The 21,570-nt window shown below is 44.5% G+C and overlaps 1 protein-coding gene across 6 annotated transcripts in view; it reads left to right on the top strand.

Moving 5' to 3' along the window:
* Positions 1-291: 291 nt before the first annotated feature.
* LOC109907280 (rho family-interacting cell polarization regulator 2) overlaps positions 292-21,570 on the top strand; it is an 87,606-nt gene continuing 66,327 nt past the window's right edge. Inside the window, exon 1 of one of the 6 annotated variants that reach the window (XM_031793155.1) lies at positions 292-740. In XM_031793155.1, the coding sequence (XP_031649015.1) occupies positions 656-740 (85 nt within the window). In that variant the 5' untranslated portion in view covers positions 292-655. Of the gene's footprint in view, positions 741-15,189; positions 15,465-21,570 lie in introns of those variants that run through there. The other 5 variants (XM_020505158.2, XM_031793157.1, XM_031793156.1 and 2 more) reach the window with 5 other exon arrangements.

Here is a 21,570-nt window from a genome sequence, read left to right as displayed (position 1 = left end):
ATGTACACATACACACACGTACGCACACGCAAACGCACACACTAGAGGCAGAGGGACCTAGCACCTCATGTCCCCGCTGTCCCAAAATAAAGCAGCTAATTATGCCAGCTAATCAGCAGACACTTGGGCTGACTCACTGAACAGTGCTCCTGCATGTTCAGTGCTCCACACACACACACACACACACACACACACACACACACACACACACACACACACACACACATACTTGAACTCCAACACTCTCTCTCGGTTTCACAAAGGAAATTATGAAATCATTTGTGTTGTTGAAACTTGGTTGTGGTAGTCGTGAGGGCTTCCCACACACACTCTCTCACACACTCCCCTCCGTCCGTCAGTCTCCACACACACTCCCGTCCATCCATCCCCACACACACACTCGCCCTGGTGCAGTGTGTGAGTGATCAGTCAGAAGAAGAGCAGCTCACAGTCATTGTCTGCCTACCTGGCTTCTCTGCTCAGGCTGGATCTGATTCCTGACAGGGAGCGGCCAGCCATCGCCTGGAGCAGGAAGACGAGGCCACACAACGCTGATTCAATTTTACACTGGAGTCACCCAGAAACAAACCAACCGATCCTTAACCACCCAGAGAAGAAAAACAGAAGGGAAAAAAATACGAGGGGAAAAGAAGTGATGGCTTTTGCCGACATTGGAGAGGACCAGGATGACCTAAATGAAGTGATGCGTGAGGAGATGGAGGACGTCTTCATCTATGATGGTAGGAGGGATGGGTGGGTGGATGGTTAGAGGATTGGGTGGGTGGATGGGTGGGTGGATGGATGGATGGATGGTTGGATGGGTGGGTGGATGGATGGTTAGAGGGATGGGTGGGTGGGTTGTGCTACATTGGGTCAAGAGGGTGGGGGAGGCACCATGAAGGGGACAGACGGAGGGGCATTGGGGCCATGGCTGGGTGGGCACTGTACCTTCTATGATGGTAGGATGGATGGGTGCTCCTGGTGCTTCATGGGGTCAACACACTGGACTGTAAGGGGTTGAGACTGGCACCATGAAGGGGACAGACGGAGGGGCATTGGGGCCATGGCTGGGTGGGCAGGACACACACTGATGTAGACGTGGTGACTGACACTAAAGATCTGTGTAGTGTGGAAAAAATAGGTTCAGTTCAGTGTGTCTTAGGGCTGAGGTGACTGTGACAACGTTTTGTTGGATGGTTTCATGCCTGAATGATCATATTGACCAGTGAATAACCAGTAAATGAGAAGTGCATTTTTTAAGGTTACAGAGAGGTTAAAATGTATTGGTTTTGCATAATTCCCTTTCTGCAGCGTCTCTATGCTGCTTGTTTTTTTAGTAGGCAGCAGAGAAAGCCTCAGTTTGATCGTTTTTTTAGTAGGCAGCAGAGAAAGCCTCAGTCTGCTTGTTTTTTTAGTAGGCAGCAGAGAAAGCCTCAGTCTGCTTGTTTTTTTAGTAGGCAGCAGAGAGAGCCTCAGTCTGCTTGTTTTTTAGTAGGCAGCAGAGAAAGCCTCAGTCTGCTTGTTTTTTTAGTAGGCAGCAGAGAAAGCCTCAGTCTGCTTGTTTTTTTAGTAGGCAGCAGAGAAAGCCTCAGTCTGCTTGTTTTTTTAGTAGGCAGCAGAGAAAGCCTCAGTCTGCTTGTTTTTTTAGTAGGCAGCAGAGAAAGCCTCAGTCTGCTTGTTTTTTTAGTAGGCAGCAGAGAAAGCCTCAGTCTGCTTGTTTTTTTAGTAGGCAGCAGAGAAAGCCTCAGTTTGCTTGTTTTTTTAGTAGGCAGCAGAGAAAGCCTCAGTCTGCTTGTTTTTTTAGTAGGCAGCAGAGAGAGCCTCAGTCTGCTTGTTTTTTTAGTAGGCAGCAGAGAAAGCCTCAGTCTGCTTGTTTTTTTAGTAGGCAGCAGAGAAAGCCTCAGTCTGCTTGTTTTTTTAGTAGGCAGCAGAGAAAGCCTCAGTCTGCTTGTTTTTTTAGTAGGCAGCAGAGAAAGCCTCAGTCAGCTTGTTTTTTTAGTAGGCAGCAGAGAAAGCCTCAGTCTGCTTGTTTTTTTAGTAGGCAGCAGAGAAAGCCTCAGTCTGCTTGTTTTTTAGTAGGCAGCAGAGAAAGCCTCAGTCTGCTTGTTTTTTTAGTAGGCAGCAGAGAAAGCCTCAGTCTGCTTGTTTTTTTAGTAGGCAGCAGAGAGAGCCTCAGAGTCTTGTGTGGGTGTTCTTGTATAAATCGCATATGTTTAAACCAAACATTATGTACCACAAGAGAATATTTTAACTGGTAATTTATTTTACTGTCTTGTTTTTATAAAAACCCAATATAATCACAACATGCATAGAATTTGACTTTCCACTATGATGGTAGAAGAATTGAATAATAAAGTGAATGGGTTTTTTGGACAGTCGTCCAGGGAGAGTAAAACAACTGTACTGACAGCTGGTGAAATTATTTTCTCTTGCTTAAGTCTTCCATCCATTCGATAGGATCCATTCCACTTCAGCTTTCGAAAACTCATATGCAAACTAGTTTACCATTACAATGTTTATTATGGTAATATATAAAAAGGACATTATAATAGTCAGTTCAGTTGCAATAGTATTTTTAGAAGCATACATACATCCATTATAAACAGCATGCAGGGTACTCGTAGATTCATATTGTGCATTATGTCAGTTCTTTCATGTATGATAATGTCTAGGTTGGTTGAACCATTTTACACGAAATGAAACGAGCCAATGGTAATTTACCTTCTTTCCTTGTGAGCAGAAACACACACACACACGCACACACACACGCATACACACACACACGCATTCAGGAGGTAGACTCAGAGTAGACTCTTCCACATTTCACTCTGCAACAGAGCGTCCAATCAGACAGATGCATTTATTCTTGGCTCTCCTCTATTGAAGGTTTCAGTATAGATCGTTTACCGTTTCAATTTAATTGGCTCTTTGGATTTAGGCTCAGAGCTATACAGTATATATGGTAGTATTTTCAATGCGAATAATATTCAAAGATTTTATTAATTTTGCTCTAAATGCAAATTGTATGTGAGAGACTATATTCACTACATAAATGACCGTCTCCAGGTAGCCTAGTGGGGCGGCAGGTAGCCGCGGTTAGAGCGTTGGGCCAGTAACCGATAGCTTGCTATATCAAATATATCAAAAATCTGTCATTCTGCTCCTGAGCAAGGCAGTTAACCCACTGTTCCCCGGGTGCCGAAGAAGTGGATGTCGATTAAGGCAGCCCCCAACACCTCTCTGATTCAGAGGGTTAAATGTGGAAGACTCATTTCAGTTGAATACATTCAGTTAGGTATACCCTTTCCCATTCTGTAATGATACAGTTACTTCCAGGGGTAATTACCATCTTGTTCCCACCATAATGCAACAGTATGCTTACTACCAGAGGTATTGTCCTGTTCTGTCTTATGGGAGAGGGAGAAGGATGGTGAGAGGGAGAGGACAGGGGAGCCTTACAATACAGGAGTGCTCTTACCCCTCTGTGTAAACAAATAATGGATTTATTTGACTTGTCATGCCTAGGCTGCCATAGAGTAAATGATGACTAAGGCGGTACTTTTCCCTGCAGTGGTGAGTGTGGCAGCAGAACTGTCAGAGTTCTGTACTACTATAGAGGGATAAATAATGAACAGTGGCTCAGAGCTCCCTCTCTCTTTCACTTCTCACTTTCTCTTTCTTTCTTTCTTTCTTTTTTTCTTTCTCTCACTCACAGTTTCTCTTGAATTAAAACCCCCGAACAAACCTGAAAGATGTGCTCCTAAATCAATATTCTATTTCATCAGAGATACAATACAGCTTAACTTTAGAATACAGCTTAACTTTAGAATACAGTTAAACTTTACATTACAGCTTAACTTTAGAATACAGCTTAACTTTAGAATACAGTTAAACTTTACATTACAGCTTAACTTTAGAATACAGCTTAACTTTAGAATACAGTTAAACTTTACATTACAGCTTAACTTTAGAATACAGCTTAACTTTAGAATACAGCTTAACTTTAGAATACAGCTTAACTTTAGAATACATCTTAACTTTAGAATACAGCTTAACTTTAGAATACAGCTTAACTTTAGAATACAGCTTAACTTTAGAATACAGTTAAACTTTACAATACAGCTTACCATATAGCACAACTTAACGTTGTAAGGTGGGTAGGCTTCTTTATAAGGCTCATAATTGTTGTTGTTGTTATTATTATTATTATTATTATCTTTTCATTTGAACCTAATTTAATCAAAAGAAATGTGTGGATAGGGTCCAGTTTGTATGTGTGTGTGTGTGTGTGTGTTAGTGTTCCTATGGTGTGTGTGCATGTGGGTGTGTAACTGGGGCGGCAGGGTAGCCTAGTGGTTAGAGCGTTGGACTAGTAACCGGAAGGTTCAAACCCCCGAGCTGACAAGCGACAAATCTGTCGTTTTGCCCCTGAACAGGCAGTTAACCCACTGTTCATAGGCCATAATTGAAAATAAGAGTTTGTTCTTAACTGACTTGCCTACTTAAATAAAGGTCAAATAAATAAAATAAAAACTGTATGTTAAGGGGCCAATTAATCAGTGGTAGCTGTCACCATAAAGTGCCTTCAAAAAGTATTCATACCCCTTGACTTATTCCACATTTTGTTGTGTTACAGTCTGAATTCAAAACAATTTTCTCACCCATCTACAAACAATACCCCATAATGACAACGTTAAAAACCTGTTTTAGAAATGTTTGCAAATGTATTGAAAATAATATACAGAAATATCTCATTGACAGTTAAAGTTGGAAGTTTACATACACTTAAGTTTGGAGTCAATAAAACTCATTTTCAACCACTCCACAAATTTCTTGTTAACAAACTATAGTTGTGGCAAGTTGGTTAGGACATCTACTTTGTGCATGACACAAGTCATTTTTCCAACAATTGTTTACAGATTATTTCACTTATAATTCACTGTATCACAACTCCAGTAGGTCAGAAGTTTACATACACTAAGTTGACTGTGCCTTTATACAGCTTGGACAATTCCAGAAAATTATGTCATGGCTTTAGAAGCTTCTGATAGGCTAATTGATATCATTTGAGTCAACTGGAGGTGTACCTGTGGATGTATTTCAAGCCCTACCTTCAAACTCAGTGCCTCTTTGCTTGACACCATGGGAAAATCAAAACAAATCAGCCAAGACCACAGAAAAAAATTTGTAAACCTCCACAAGTCTGGTTCATCTTTGCGAGCAATTTCCAAACGCCTGAAGGTGCCACGTTCATCTGTACAAACAATAGTACGGAAGTATAAACACCATGGGACCATGCAGCCGTCATACCACTCAGGAAGGAGATACGTTCTGTCTCCTAGAGATTAACGTACTTTGGTGCGAAAGGTGCAAATCAATTCCAGAACAACAGCTTTTGACATTGCCGATCAGAGTCTGTTGCTGGAAAAACATACACTATCGTTCAAAAGTTTGGGGACACTTAGAATTGTCCTTGTTTTTGGAAGAAAAGCACATTTTTGGTCCATTAAAATAACTTAAAATTGATCAGAAATACAGTGCAGACATTGTTAATGTTGTAAATGACTATTATAGCTGGAAACGGCTGATTTTTTATGGAATATCTACATAGGGGTACAGAGGCCCATTATCAGCAACCATCACTCTTGTGTTCCAATGGCTCGTTGTGTTAGCTAATCCAAGTTTATAATTTTAAATGGCTAATTGATCATTGGAAAACCCTTTTTCAATAACGTTAGCACAGCTAAAAATTGTTGTCCTGATTAAAGAAGGACCATTTTTTGTGCTTTTTTAGACTAGTTGAGTATCTGGAGCATCAGCATTTGTGGGTTCAATTACAGGCTCAAAATGGCCAGAAACAAATCATTTTCTGCCGAAACTCATCAGTCTATTCTTGTTCTGAGAAATGAAGACTATTCCATGCGAGAAATTGCCAAGAAACTGAAGATCTCGTACAATACTGTGCACTACTCCCTTCACAGAACAGCGCAAACGGTCTCTAACCAGAATAGAAAGAGGAGTGGGAGGCCCCGGTGCTCAACTGAGCAAGAGGACGAGTACATTAGAGTGTCTAGTTTGATAAACAGATGCCTCACAAGTCCTCAACTGGCAGCTTCATTAAATAGTACCTGCAAACATCAGTCTCAACGTCAACAGTGAAGAGGCGACTCTGGGATGCTGGCCTTCTAGGCAGAGTTCCTCTGTCCGGTGTCTGTGTTCTTTTGCCCATCTTAATCTTTTATTTTTATTGGCCAGTCTGAGATAAGGCTTTTTCTTTGCAACTCTGCCTATACCCCACAAGACGTACCAACAGAGGTCTCTTCACAGTCCCCAAGTTCAGAACAGACTATGGGAGGCACACAGTACTACATAGAGCCATGACTACATGGAACTCTATTCCACATCAAGTAACTCATGGAAGCAGTAAAATTAGATTTAAAAAACAGATACAAATACACCTTATGGAACAGCGGGGACTGTGAAGCAACACAAACATAGGCACAGGCACATGCATACAAACACACGATAACAGGCACTCTACACACTTACACATGGATTTTGTGTTGTGAATTTGTGGTAGTAGAGTAGGGGTCTGAGGGTCTTGGCAGCAGCTAATGGGGATCCATAATAAATACAAATACAAATTAAATTGTAAAGTCCCACAGTTGACAGTGCATGTCAGAACAGAAACGATACCATGAAGTCCAAGGAACTGTTTGTAGATCTCCGAGAGAGAATTGTGAGGAGGCATATATCTGGGGAATAGTATAAAACTATTTCTAGTGTTTTAATTTTCCATGAGCACAGTGGTCTCCATTATTGGCAAATTGAAAAAAAATGAAACGACCCTAACTCTGCCTAGAGCTGGCTATCCGACCAAACTGAGCAACCGGGCAAGAAGGTTCTTGGTCAGGGAGGTGACCAAGAACCCAATGACTACACTGACAGAACTGAGACGGGAAAACCTGCCAGAAGGGCAACCGTCTCTACAGCACTTCACCAATCTGGGCTTTATGGGAGAGTGGTCCAGATGGAAGCCACTCCTGAGAAAAAGGCCCATGACAGCATGCCAGGAGTTTGCAAAAAGGCATGTGAAAGACTCTGAGAGCATAAGGCAAAAGATTCTGTGGTCTGATGAGACTAAAACTGAACTCTTTGGCCTGAATGTAAAGTGATATGTCTTGAGAAAACCAGGCACAGCTCATCACCTGTCTAACATCATCTCTACCTTGAAACATGGTGGTGGCAGCATAATGCAATTTGGATGCTTTTCTGTGGCAGGGACTGGGAGATTAGTAAGGATAGAGGGAACAAGGAATGGTGCCAAATAAATGTCAATCATTGATAAGAACCTGCTTCAGAGTGCAAATGACCTTAGACTGGGGGTGAAGATTTACGTTCCAATTGGACAATGACCCCGAGCATACAGCCAAAGCAACACTGGAATGACTTCAGAACAAGAATGTGAAAGTCCTTGAGTGACCCTGACAAAGTCCAGACTTGAATCCCATTGAACATCTGTGGAAGGACTTGAAGATTGCTGATGATGGCCCCTCCCAATCTAATTTAACAGCTTTTGAGAAAATCTGTTAGGAGGAATGGGAGAAAATCCCCAAATCTAGATGTGCAAAGCTGATACAGACATACCCAAGGCATATCAAAGCTGATACAGACATAACCAAGGCATATCAAAGCTGATACAGACATAACCAAGGCATATCAAAGCTGATACAGACATAACCAAGGCATATCAAAGCTGTGATCGCTGCTAAATATGCTTCTACAAAGTATTGACTCAGGGGTGTGATGACTTACAGTATGTAAATTAGATATTTATATATTTAATTTTCAATAAATGTGCAAACATTTATAAAAACTTGTTTTCACTTTGTCATTATGGGGTATTGTGTGTAGATGGGTTAGAACAGCGCAATTGTGACTAAAATAACACACAATGGATGCCTTTCTCTTTTTTTATTTGAGTGAGCTTCATAAGTTATTCAAAGGACTAGCTGCCTGTGAGAAGGCTGAGGAAAGTGTTGAGTCTCTATGTCTCAAAGAGCCATGGTTGTGAGTTCCGACCGGAAATGATGTAACCGAGAAGGGGTACGAGGTGGACCGAGATGAAGAGCTAGTGTTAGCAGGGGTGGAGAGTTTAAATAAATCAGTGTTTGGGAAACTGGGTCAAGAGGGGCAGAAAACCCAAAGAAAGGTACCACAGTGAGAGGAGGGAAGTTTATGAAAGCCCCTTGCCGGCCTATACAGTAGTAGTGTATCTGGGTCCTGTAGTACTGTATCACTACCTGGTCTAGTCGTCTCTCCTCGAATCAGATGCCTCGTTGTGCTCCCACGGTCCTCACTTCCGTGGTCCTCGCTTCCACGGTCCTCACTTCCGTGGTCCTCGCTTTCACGGTCCTCGTTTTCGCGGTCCTTGCTTCCACAGTCCTCGTTTCCACGGTCATCACTTCCTTGATCAGGCAGAGTGGTGCATGCAGGGTGTAGATCCTCTGTTGCAGGCTATTGCTTCCACAATGATACTTGAGCTGCACAGCTCCACATAGTTCAAATACATTTGTATTTATATCACACCTTCCATACAAAACAGGTGTAGTCCAGTGTGCCCTTTACAGTCAAGGCAAGCTTTGATTTGCCTTGTTCACCTGTGCCCTAAGATCAGCCTCTACATTTTCCAGAGGGCATTGCTAGAATGAAGTTCAATGAACTCAACCCCTGCTGCGGTGCATCTGTGAAACACTACTCGACGTGACACAGCTGCCCGGGGGAACCACCATGTTGTCACCTATAGAATATGGCCCACTACAGTACACACAGCAGCTTTCTTGCAACAGCCTGCAGGGTTAAAGGAGGACAAATATATAACTGTGAACCACAAGGTATCTCAGTGTGTGTACTACTGTAGCCAACAAGAGCCAGTAAATTTTGTGTGTGTGTGCTAGAACTTGTGATATGCAGCGACTCAGGCAGGGTCAGCGACGCAATAAGCAGGTTTGAGTTTCACAAATCCATTTATTCTCTGTGCCTCTCCTTGTCGAGACATGTCTTGTTGCCTTGTGTTACTGCTACCCAGGAAACTGTATCCTGACAGGGGCCTTGCTGAGCCCACTGAGGTAGTACTGTATTACACAGGAAACACACACACACACACCCCGCATACACACATGCACATTATTGCACATACACACCCTCCCTCCCTCCCTTCCTACCTCTCTCTGTAATGATTGACGAGGGGAAGGAGGAGGGAGCAAAGGATACATGATTCCTCTCACAGACTCATGGTCTCAACATTATGAAGTCTCTGGATCTGAAGCAGGGTCTCAACATTATGAAGTCTCTGGATCTGAAGCAGGGTCTCAACATTATGAAGTCTCTGGATCTGAAGCAGGGTCTCAACATTATGAAGTCTCTGGATCTGAAGCAGGGTCTCAACATTATGAAGTCTCTGGATCTGAAGCAGGGTCTCAACATTATGAAGTCTCTGGATCTGAAGCAGGGTCGCAACATTATGAAGTCTGGATCTGAAGCAGGGTCTCAACATTATGAAGTCTCTGGATCTGAAGCAGGGTCTCAACATTATGAAGTCTGGATCTGAAGCAGGGTCGCAACATTATGAAGTCTGCCAGTGTCTCAACACAATGCATTCAATCATAACATTGTGCCTCCGAGTGGCATGGTTTGGTTTGCCCTGGAAATGAATCAGAGAGCGCTGATGTTTTGGGCATCTTACAACTGAGAGGAACAGTTAGGGTTCTGTGTGTGGAACTGTCTGGCACAACTAGTACCAGTATCCCAATACTGAGGAACAATGGCACAAGACACTAATGTTTACTGAGTGGCTTATACTTTGTGGTAAAAAGAAGAAGAAGATTCCATACCACGCTGCCTCTTGTACTCTCAATCCCATGGACATGATTTAGAACATTGTGAGGAATGTGTGCTTTGTTGCATGGTATGTTTGTCCTTACATTTTTGGAGAGTGAGTGTGTGTTTGAAGGTGTGTGTTTACAAACAGACAGAGGTCAGGCCTTGTAAGCCCTGTGGTGGTTGGAGAAGGGGAAGAGGAGAGGAGGAAGGGAAGACAAGTGGAGGAAGAGAAGGGGATGAGGGGGAGGGGAAAGAGAAGGAGGGGGATGGGAGGAGGAGTGGAAGGGGAGGAGGAGGAGAAGAGGAGGAGGGGGGAAGGAGGAGAGGGACGAGGGATTGAGAAGAGGAGAGGGGAAGAGCAGGAGGAGGAGGAGGATGAGAGGGGAGGAGGACAGGAGGACGGTAGGGAAGAGAGGGAGGAGGATGGGAGGAGTTGAAGAGGGGATATTGAGTCAGTCCTAGGTCAAGTCAGCTCATGACACACCACTCCAGGCCCAGAGAACACACACACTCTGTCTCTTTCTCTCTCTCTCTTTCTGCCAAAGGGCTGGGGTCGAAGCCAAGTTGAACTTCTACCCTCTCACCTACAGACTAACCTACCAAAAAAATGTTGACTGTCTGTTCTGTGTATGGGGGCAGGGGAATGGGAAACAATGGGGGGCAGGGGAATGGGAAACATTGCCTTGTGTTCACGTTAGTGGCAGCCTAGCCCTAGCTACCATATTACTATGCGCTTTCCTCTCTCTGTTGATGAAAGTTGCATCCATTGACCTGTTTAGCCTGAACAAGCTTTCACAAACACAAGTCTTTGTTTGTCTTTCTACAGAAGCAGAACAAGTAGAGAGAAAATCAAAAAAATGGAATGGGGAAAAAACGGGGAGTAGAATGTTTAACTTTCTATGGAGCTGTAAGTCATACGCTTGTGAGATGTTTCACTGACACAACAAGTCACGTTGTTATGACACAGTCAGTGCAGTTCAAATAAAAGATTGAATGGATTTTCTATGGAACTGCAGTATGTCACAAGCTTGGAGCCAGTGAGATGCCCCCCCCCACCCCCCTCCGTCTCTTTTTTCTCCCTCTGCACAGTCTGGGGGGAGGGAGAGAGATGACCATAGAAATATAATTTGTGATGGGTAGAACATTCTGTGATGGTGGATCCCATTTATATGGTTCTGGCCTTGTAGGTAGCTTAGGGCTGGTGGGTTGTGTGTCATAGAGGAACACCTGGCGCCAACAGGTTCCTTTCCTACCAACCCACAGTAAAGCTGGTGCTTGGGGGCTGGACGTAGGCCTAGCTGCAGCAGTCAAAGCCCTGTCATTATCACCAAAGGAACTGTGCTACAGGGCATGACAGCCCTATAATCTGCCCACGTCTGACTGAGGCTGAACAGCAGTGTCTGTCTCACTGCTACCCACCCAAAAAGAAAACATACACAGAACAGCCATATGGTTGCGTGAAGTCTCAAAGTCATTTTAAAGGCCGCAAGGGCTAGACCCCCCACCATCCACATTGGCCTACACACACTTCACTCTGCACAGTAGAAGTGGTTCAGTGCTAAAGGACTCAAGGAGGTATTCCCTCATACTTACAATGAACCAGGCAATTTCCAGGGTGGTAGAATAGCCCTGAGACATTGCTGTACATGGCCTCCATTAATATGGTGTCTAGTAGGGTGTAAATGTAACCATAGACTCAACAGCAATCTGCATATTTCACAGAGCCCTCCCCCTAACACTCTCTGTCTCACTGATCCCTCCCTCCCTAACCCTCCCTGTCCCACTGATCCCTCCCTCCCTAACACTCCCTGTCCCACTGATCCCTCCCTCTCTATTCCTCCCTGCCCCACTGACCCCTCCCCCCGTCCCACTGATCCCTCCTTCCCTAACCCTCCCTGTCTCACTGATCTCTCCCTCTCTAACACTCCCTGTCTCACTGATCCCTCCCTCCTTAACCCTCCACATCCCACTGAGCCCTCCCTCCCTAACCCTCCCTGTCTCACTGATCCCTCCCTCCCTAACACTCCGTTTCACTGATCCCTCCCTCCCTAACCCTCCCTGTCCCACTGATCCCTCCCTCTCTATTCCTCCCTGCCCCACTGACCCCTCCCCCCGTCCCACTGATCCCTCCCTCTCTAACACTCCCTGTCTCACTGATTCCTCCCTCCTTAACCCTCCCCATCCCATTGATCCCTCCCTCCCTAACCGTCCCCGTCCCACTGATCCCTCCCTCTCTAACACTCCCTGTCTCACTGATCCCTCCCTCCTTAACCCTCCCTCTCTAACACTCCCTGTCTCACTGATCCCTCCCTCCTTAACCCTCCCTGTCCCAATGATCCCTCCCTCTCTAACACTCCCTGTCTCACTGATCCCTCCCTCCTTAACCCTCCACATCCCACTGAGCCCTCCCTCCCTAACCCTCCCTGTCTAACTGATCCCTCCCTCCCTGTCCCACTTCCACTCTCACCCTCATGTGTCACCCTTCTCTAACCCTGCCTCCCCGTCACATGGTATGTCCGAGTGGGTCTCCCCATGTAAGTGTTCACAAGTGCTGCGGTTGCAAGGGAGTGAGAGAGGGGTGTGTGTGTGTGAGGGGTGTCGGCTGAGATGTCTTAGAGAGGTGGTCCCGCGTAACATTACCTTCTGCTGTGTGAATTAGCCTAACTAGCGAGGAAGAGGAGGCTGTTAGTTAAATGCCACGTTACGTCAAGAAAAGGAGGATCCTCTGCCTCATCACGACCAGAGGGAAAGCTCGGCCTGGAGGGGAGGGGAAACCGGGAGGAGGTTAGTAAAAACTATTGGGAGGTGGGCTGCCAGAGCCCATTCCCCTACTGCCAGACAGCAGTCTCTTTTGACCGACTTGCATAGCCCAATCACCTGACACTAGCCTAATAGCATACCAGAGAAATTATGCTACCTCTCAACACCCCTGTTGGTCTACTACAGACTGATCTGGGACCAATCCTGACTCTAATCCTTCTACCCATGGCTCTGGTTTCTAATCTGAGCGGCTCCTTTAAGTGATTCTACCAGGCTGCTGGGTCTGTTTGTTGGCTCTCCAGTAAATATAGCTGCTGGTCGGGGGCTGTTGATGACAGCTAGCCGCAATTACAGGATGAACTGTAAGCCAGCTGAGAGGAGAGGAGGAGAGAGGAGAGGAGAGAATGCTACTATGGAGGGGGTCTGTGCTCTGTAGCTTCAGGTGGAAACACACTGCCTGCCTGAGTGAGAAACCACAGAGGTTTACAGAATACAGTGTTCATATAGACAGAACAGTGGGATGACAGATTTACATCACCTCAACCTCTGAACAGTATTCATCGCCTAGCAGTGACAATACTAATAGATGGGTTGGTTGTTCAGCAACAAAACCGACACGTGAGCAGTGCTCAACTACAGGGCAAAACAGACTGTGTTGGCTTAGATTGACAACACGTTAACTATATTTAGTCTTCCATTTTGATTGAAAACATAAATCAAGTTGCACAATGAGCACTTGTCTCTCCAATACATCGTCACAGTTGTTGGTTAGCTAGCTAGCTAAAATTGTTTGCCATATCAGCATAGACGTGGCACCAGTCAAAACACCTCAAAACAAGACATGGTATCAAGAACAAGATGAAACGAGCTGAAAGGAGCCTCTTATGATTTCCCATGGCAGTTTCTTGTCATTGTTGCTAGCAATCTAGCCATCCAGAACCATACCAATACATGGCCTTCTGTCCCTTTGAAGCGAGTGCACAGTTTTCGTGACGTTCTCAGCTAACCCGTCTATAGATATGTTTTTCATATCCTCTGAACAGTATTCACCTCCCAGCAGTGATAATACTTATACAGTAGGTATGTTTTTCATGATTTTGCTGGATTTTAGTTTAGTTTCAGGAACCGAAACAGCAGATGTTCTGAGAGGAGAGAGACAGAGAGGGTTGTGTGTGTGTATGTGTGTGTTAGCCTTCTATCCCTACATTCTACCACCTTACCACCTTATCACACAGAACATAGCTTTTTTTAACCTTTATTTAACTAGGCAAGCCAGTTAAGAGCAAATTCTTATTTACAATGATGGCCTACCCCGGCCAAACCGTCCCCTAACCACTCTGGGCCAATTTTGCACCGCCCTATGGGACTGCCGATCACGACCGGTTGTAATACAGCCCGGGATCAAACCAGGGTCTGTAGTGACACCTCTAGCACTGAGATGCAGTGCCTTATACCGCTGCGTCACTCAGGGAAATAAAAACATTTAGAATACTGCTGTGCTGTGCCAGGACAATAGCAGTTGGCACAATTCATTTATGCTCATATAAAGGTTGCTTACCCTCTAAATCAAGTTGTAACTTTAATTGGTATCATGATCATGGTACATAAAGGACATAAAATACACAATGCAGTGACATGGATACAAGTGAAGGATTTCCACCGACGACTCCTTCATTACAAAGGTCCTTCCTCTGCATTAAAATGAGATGGATTGATTCGATCAGTCCGTTTTCTGCCCATCCCTCGCCCTTGGTACTGGAACCAATCAAGTTGGCAGCGCTGGATTACGACAACCATAATATCTGGCCTGTCATCATAGTAAGGGCCAGTTAGTTGAAGTGGAAATCTATTTTCTAGGCCATGACACGCCTGTGCCATGATGTAGTGTGTCTGCAGTCCATTAGGCCTAACTGCAGTTAAGGTATAGGGATGAACTTGTTTGTCCTGTCCCTGGTTCCATTTAATGTGTTTGTTGTTTGCTGTCTGCCTAATGCAATTTCTGTAACCAGTCTTGAGGCAAGTTCATTTGAGTGCGGCCAGATCTTCAGTTCTGTTCTGAAAATAATATTCATGGTCCTTGAGGAGGCTTGATGTTCAAAGTAAACTTAATATCTGTGGCAATGTAATGGCTTCATCGATTATATTCATATTGTGTTTCATCCATACAGAATAAATAACCGTTTGTCATTAAAATCCACCACTCTCCATACCTAAATGGGGCCCGTGTAGCCTAGCCTTCAAATAGGCTGCTACCCCTTTGCTAATCTCGATCCGTTTTCATAGCCTATCGTTAGGGGCAGTGCAAATGGAAGAGCCAGTTCATACCGTGACAGCTGTGCAAATACAGTGGGTAGACACGGGATTTACCCCAGTCTATCGCCCCGGTTGGCATGCACGAACAGCAGTGCCCAACTACTAGTGCCGAATGCCGATGGCATTGCAGAGATGCCAACTCCTCGCCTGTCGTGTTGTGAGGGCACGAAACGGCCCCGCCTACTGTTACAACTCTCCCTTTTCATTGGTCCAACGTTAGCCAGGGCGAGCGCTACAAACCTAAACTGCAATGCACATGATTTTCGGTACGAGCGTGGGGCTGTGTAGCCTGTGTTTGTTACATTAGGAATAATGCCCAAGTGAAAATATATATAGTTCATAAGGTAGTCAGGAAAGACATTTTCCGTAAAGCACTGTCGAATTCATTGTTTTAGTGATCCAGTGGACCAAAAGTTCACGTTGGAAAGCGGAGCTTCTCCTTTATGCACGGATGGAGCGGCGCAGTTAACAGACAATACATAGGATTCAGTTCAAGTAAGTTTTCAGAGGTGAGTAGATTTACTCTCTCGTGTATTTAGACTAGTTAAGACATCTGTCTGAGAGTTCCTTATCTTTTTAGCTAGAGCAGTGTGCGAGCTCGATGAGTAGGCTAGATCACTTTGCGCCTTTATTCAATAATAACGGAGGAGAGATTGAGTGAGAACGGCTTCTAGTAGGGCAGTGGCTTAGTAAACGACAGTGATACACACTTAAAGAAATAGTAAACTAAACACTACATTATGTAGGTGATTTGTTTTGCCTTAGTAAAACAAATTATTTGATGCATCTATAAAACCATTTTGTTCATACATCAAATGCCTTGGAATTGGGTTTAATTGATAGACTCCACTATTTTGATACTGTCCGCGATATCGTGAGGCTAAACGGATCATATTTGAGTCTCTTGACGTCCCAGTAAACATGTTTCTTCCTGGGTTTGTCGACCACTTTCGACAAACCCAGGCTCCGCTCTGTGATGAATGTCCTCATCACAGAGCCGCGGTGTTTGGGCTTTAGGACAATGGGTTTAAATGTCCTCTTAGCGATTCGAGAATAGGAGGAGTGGAGAGTTGCTCCAGAGGTGTGTGTGGGATTGTGATTCACTACGTGTTGTAGACAGGCGAGAAGGACCCACACATACACACACAACTCAACTCTCATGGACTGAGTGAAGTGGGTCAGCAAGCAGGGATTTCAGAACTCCTGCAGGTTTTGGAGAGGTCAGGGGGCATTAGGCCATTGTCAAATTCAGTAACTGGGCTTTGTTTACTAGATCAAATTGTATTGGTCACATACACATGGTTAGCAGATGCTATTGCGAATGCTTCTAGATCCTACAGAGCAGCAGTATCTAACAGGTAATATCAAACAGTTCCACAACAACCTAATATCTAACAATTCCAAAACAAAACCTAATGCACACAATCTAGTAAAGGAATGGGATGAAAATATATAAGTATAAAATATATGGATGAGCAGTGACAGAGCGGCTAAAATGCAATAGATAGTAAGGAATAGATAGTGAAGGATACAGTATACATTATAAACCAGTTGTAAGGCTAGAGATCACTGCCCATTCATCATTTTATGGGGTTGGTGGAACGATTCAGTATCTTATCAATTTACTCTTTGCATTCTCTCACAACATAACCATGTGGTAATAGAATGGACAATCAAAGGTAGTACCATGCGATAACACAGGTTTCTTCAGGTCTGTCCTTCCTCATATTGCTTGTCCTGGTATGATGCAGCCAGGAGTATATGCATTATAAAGCCAGGAGTATATGCATTATAAAGCCAGGAGTATATGTAAATGTCATGTTCTCTAGAATGCATTATAAAAACCATCCTATAGGCCACTGCTATGCCCTCCACTCCAGCTGCACATACTGTTTTGAGATAGTCGCTTTAAGGTTAGAGTGTTTTCTCTGTGGAGAACGGCTTGCTCTGATGTAGTTAAACTGAAGTGCTTTGCTCCATTGCCAGGGCATATTCATTTTATTAAGCTGTTTGATGGTAAGACTCAGGATGATGGGAGGGTAGAAGCAGGATGCCAAGGCCTAAACCAGCCAGCATGGCTGCTGCCAGACAGTCCCAGTCCCCTTCTCACTGCCTTTCCAGCGCTTTCTCTCTTTCACTCTCTCTTTCCTGCTTCTCTCTCTCACTTCTCTCTTTTTCTTTTTTCTTTCATTCTCTTTCGTTCTCCCTAAGTCGTCCTCATTAAATAAATTATTATAGCATTGTGGTCTGGAGTGAATTCAGACAAACCATTGCATGTTTTTCACTGTGTTCTTCTGCTCAATGCAACACAACAGGGCTTCTGAACACAATGGAGTGTGACGCCATAGATTGCTGCAAGGAACGTCAGTCCTCAGCTCTTTTGTATGGTCTCTAATGGTGTAATCAGTAGCCTACACCAAGCACTGTGTGTGACTGTGTTGGTGTGTGTGATCAGTAGCCCACTAAGCACTGTGTGTGACTGTGTTGGTGTGTGTGATCAGTAGCCCACTAAGCACTGTGTGTGACTGTGTTGGTGTGTGTGATCAGTAGCCCACTAAGCACTGTGTGTGACTGTGTTGGTGTGTGTGATCAGTAGCCCACTAAGTACTGTGTGTGACTGTTGGTGTGTGTGATCAGGAGCCCACTAAGCACAGAGAATCAATACAAAGATGAAGGTCAAGGTGAAAGATTAACAGGAAACTGAAAACGCTCATTGTTTTAAATCTCAGAGAAATTATACAAGAGGTGGCCTAAAAAACTCAGTACAATGACATTTAACTTTTTGTAATGAGCTCTTCAAGAACATCCTACTTTCAGTTCTCTGCATGGAGCAGTTTGTGTGTGTGCATGTGCTCTGGTGTGTGTGCATGTGCTCTGGTGTGTGTGCATGTGCTCTGGTGTGTGTGCATGTGCTCTGGTGTGTGTGCATGTGCTCTGGTGTGTGTGCATGTGCTCTGGTGTGTGTGCATGTGCTCTGGTGTGTGTGCATGTGCTCTGGTGTGTGCATGTGCTCTGGTGTGTGTGCATGTGCTCTGGTGTGTGTGCATGTGCTCTGGTGTGTGTGCATGTGCTCTGGTGTGTGCTTCCATATGTGTGTGGTTCTTACTTTTTAGGAAATTGTTGGCCTTGCATTCTTTAAAAAAGGAGTGTCTTTCAGTTTTCACAGCTGATAGTCATTTCATAAGGATTGTAGCAGACATGGTGCCGAGCAGTGTTGTAAGGATGCCCAGCTGGGAGAGAACACTGATTCCCAGAATGTCCTACAAATCTCTAGTTCCTGAAAGGTGGTGCCAAACTGGACCTACCCAAGCTCAATTGTTACTATCCAAATTCCTTAAATTAGAAATAAGCCTCAATTGTAATATTAATCTTAGGAATTAAAGTTATTGTTCTTGATTCAGACCACATCTCTGTTGTTGTATTAAGTCTACAGCCCATAAACCAGGTTTCATCCAGGCTTCTCCCAATCAGTCAGTGAAGGTTTCTCCAGGATCTACAGTGACCTGACCTGGCTTTATTTATCAGGGTTATCTGATCCAGAGATGTTACCCCTGTCTTGTTATCTCTCCTCTGGCCTGTCTATCGTGTCCTAACACGTCCCTCCATGACAGAGGCATCCCTGAGGGGTAGAGGTATTTCTGGGGGGGTGGAGTTGGGAGTTTGAGAAAGGGATTTTTTTGACATTCCTCTGGAGGGGCTGCTTAGACAGTAGGGGAGGTAAGGAATGGGGAGGGATGTTAATCTAAATTAGGGAGAGGGGAGGTTGTACATTGGGAGGGAAGGGATAGAGGTGGGAGTTAAATGAGGAAGGGAATGTTTTCATATTCCTAGCAGCTGTGAATATTAAAAAAATGTTTTATTGAACCTTTATTTAACTAAGCAAGTCATTTACGAACACGTTCTTATTTACGATGCCGTCCCACCCCGGCCAAACCCAGACCACGCTGTGCACTGCCCTATTGGACTCTCAATCACGGCCGGATGTGATACAGCCTGGATTTGAACCAGGGACTGCAGTGATGCCTCTTGCACTGAGATGCAGTGCCTTAGACCACTGCGCCACTTGGGAGCAGATGAGACAATAGAGTAAGGGGGAGGGAAGGGGAGAGGGGGGTTGGAATTTTGGGTTGGAGAGGAAAAGACGGGACATTGGGATTGGGTTTAGGGAGTTGGATAAGAAAGATAATATCAGATATTCCTCAGGAGAGGAGAGGGAGGTGGGGAGGGGAAGGCAGGATGAAAGACGGTTCACTCCCTCTCTTTTACACTCTGCTTTTCCTTCCTAGGCCCAGCGGGACGAGGCGTGTGAGGGAGGGTGGATATATTCTCTCCCTCTTCCCACCACTTTTCCTCCCAGCCTGTAGAGAAGGGAGGACTGAATTAAATCATCACGGTCATCCATAGTTCACCCTAGCTTGTTAGCATCAAGCGATGGCGTCAGCCATGGCATAGAGAACAGAGTGTGTTAGTGACTTGTAAAGGCCTGGATGGCAGTACAGTGATGCCAGTGTTCAACCTCTTATAGAACTGGGTCAGAGAGACCTCCTGTATGTGTTTCTGTCAGTATCACTACTCTTTATGAATATGTTTAGAAGTCATCAGTGTTCATAAACTGTCTCAGAGTAGGAGTGCTGATCTAGGATCAGTTTAGCATTTTACATCATAATAAGTAAGATTACATGGACTGGGGGAGATCTGATTCTGGATCAGAATGCCTACTCTGAGAGGGTTTATGAATATGCCCCCTGGTCTTTGCATGAATATAAGCTCCTGATTTACAGTATATCTGGGTCTTTATAAAGCTTATTGATGTGTATAGTCTACATGAGCAAGCAGCAATGATGTGTGACTAAATGGATAGCCTGAGCAATGGAAGTTTTCTATTAACTAGTAAAGTGTGTGTGTGTGTGTGTGTGTGTGTGTGTGTGTGTGTGTTGGCACGAGTGTGCGTATGTTGCGTTTGGACTCCCTCTCAGGATGGGCTGGCAGGTGTTGGGAGTGAAAGGCTACTGGTCCACCCTAGGGCTCTCCCTCCATCCCCTCCATCCCTCCTCTCCCTACGCCCTAGATGAGGATAGAGATGGAGGGATGAGGACAGGGGGTTTCCTTCTCTTCTCTCCTCCCTTGTCTCTGAGCAGATATGTTGTCAGTGCAGCCCTATGGGGGGTCTTCCCCCTTAATCCCTAGAGTCCATTGAGGCCCAGCAGTGGAACACACCCACTGTCGCTGGCGCTTACCCCTGAACCAGATGTACACACCACTGGGACCACCCCTTGTACCCCTGTCCCTGCCCATTTTGATGGTTCAGTAGAAAGCATGACCTCTTTCGGTATTAAGCGTTCTAATAAACCGACATAAGCTGATAAGATGGATGTTTTGTTTTTCTGTTTTCTAATTTCAACCCCGGTTGTGAACAGCTGGGAGCCAGAGGAGAGGTTGGATAAAAAAGATAACATCATCTGTCTTCATGGCCATTGCATGTTGCTATATAGAGGGGGATTGGGTGGCAAAGAGGGTTAACCTATTCCCCTTGCACTACCCATATGATATTGGTCCAAAAAGTTGTGCATTCTATAGGAAATGGGGTGCCATTTCAGACGAAGGCTGAGTATACTGTACTTCAGATAACAAGTATGACTGTTTCTCCAGTAGTTTCCATCCGGAAGGCTGTCACACAGCTGTACTATGACAGATGTACTGTGTGTGTGTGTGTGTTTGTTTATTCTGAGGCAAAGCTAGCAAACTTAATGGGCCACATTATTAACTAATAAACTCCAAACTCTAGGGCTGATCCCATGTAGTCGACTAGTTGATTGTTTGGTTGACAGGCTGTTGGTGGAACGAGATTTCTTTAGTCGAGCAGTCGGTCGCAAAACATATTTTTCATGGAGCACAAGACACCTGTCTGATTGGTGCCTGTCTGAGTGGCCTAATCCATTGTGGAGTCCGTGGGGATGTCACAGTCCATCACTCTAAGACGTGCTACTGAAATTGTATATGGTTATATTATGTAAGAACAATGGTGGAGCACTAATAATAATATTTTTAAAAACACACATATATATGTGTATGTGTATTTTTAATAACATGCACTATCTCCCGCGTTGGATATGCGTTTCTGAAACTTCAGTGCGCTGTTGAATTGGCACCTTTTTCTAGACCATGTTGCTGTGTGCATAATAGCAAAGTTAACCAGCATATTGGTGTTGAGAACTATGCAGCAGAGCTAGCAGGGGAGTGAGGAGACGAGAAAACAGTCATTGCCTTAATTGTCTAAAAGTGAGGAGAGGAGGAGCCTAACAGTTAAATGTGCCTGGCTGTACAGTACAGGTCAAAAGTTTGAACACACCTACTCATTCCAGGTTTTACATTTTTTTTATAACTATTTTCTACATTGTAAAATAATAGTGAAGACATCAACACTATGAAATAACACATATGGAATCACGTAGTAACCAAAAAAGTGTTAAACAGATTTTAGTTTCTTCAAAGTAGCCACCCATTGCCTTGATGACAGCTTTGCACACTCTTGACATTCTCTCAACCAGCTTCATGAGGTAGTCACCTGGAATGCATTTCAATTAACAGCTGTGCCTTGTTAAAATATATATTATT

Source organism: Oncorhynchus kisutch, linkage group LG17 (genome assembly GCF_002021735.2).
Source record: "Oncorhynchus kisutch isolate 150728-3 linkage group LG17, Okis_V2, whole genome shotgun sequence".
Taxonomy (NCBI): Eukaryota; Metazoa; Chordata; class Actinopteri; order Salmoniformes; family Salmonidae; genus Oncorhynchus; species Oncorhynchus kisutch.
Note: the sequence above shows the minus strand (reverse complement) of the source record. Positions and strands in the feature narration are given on the sequence as shown.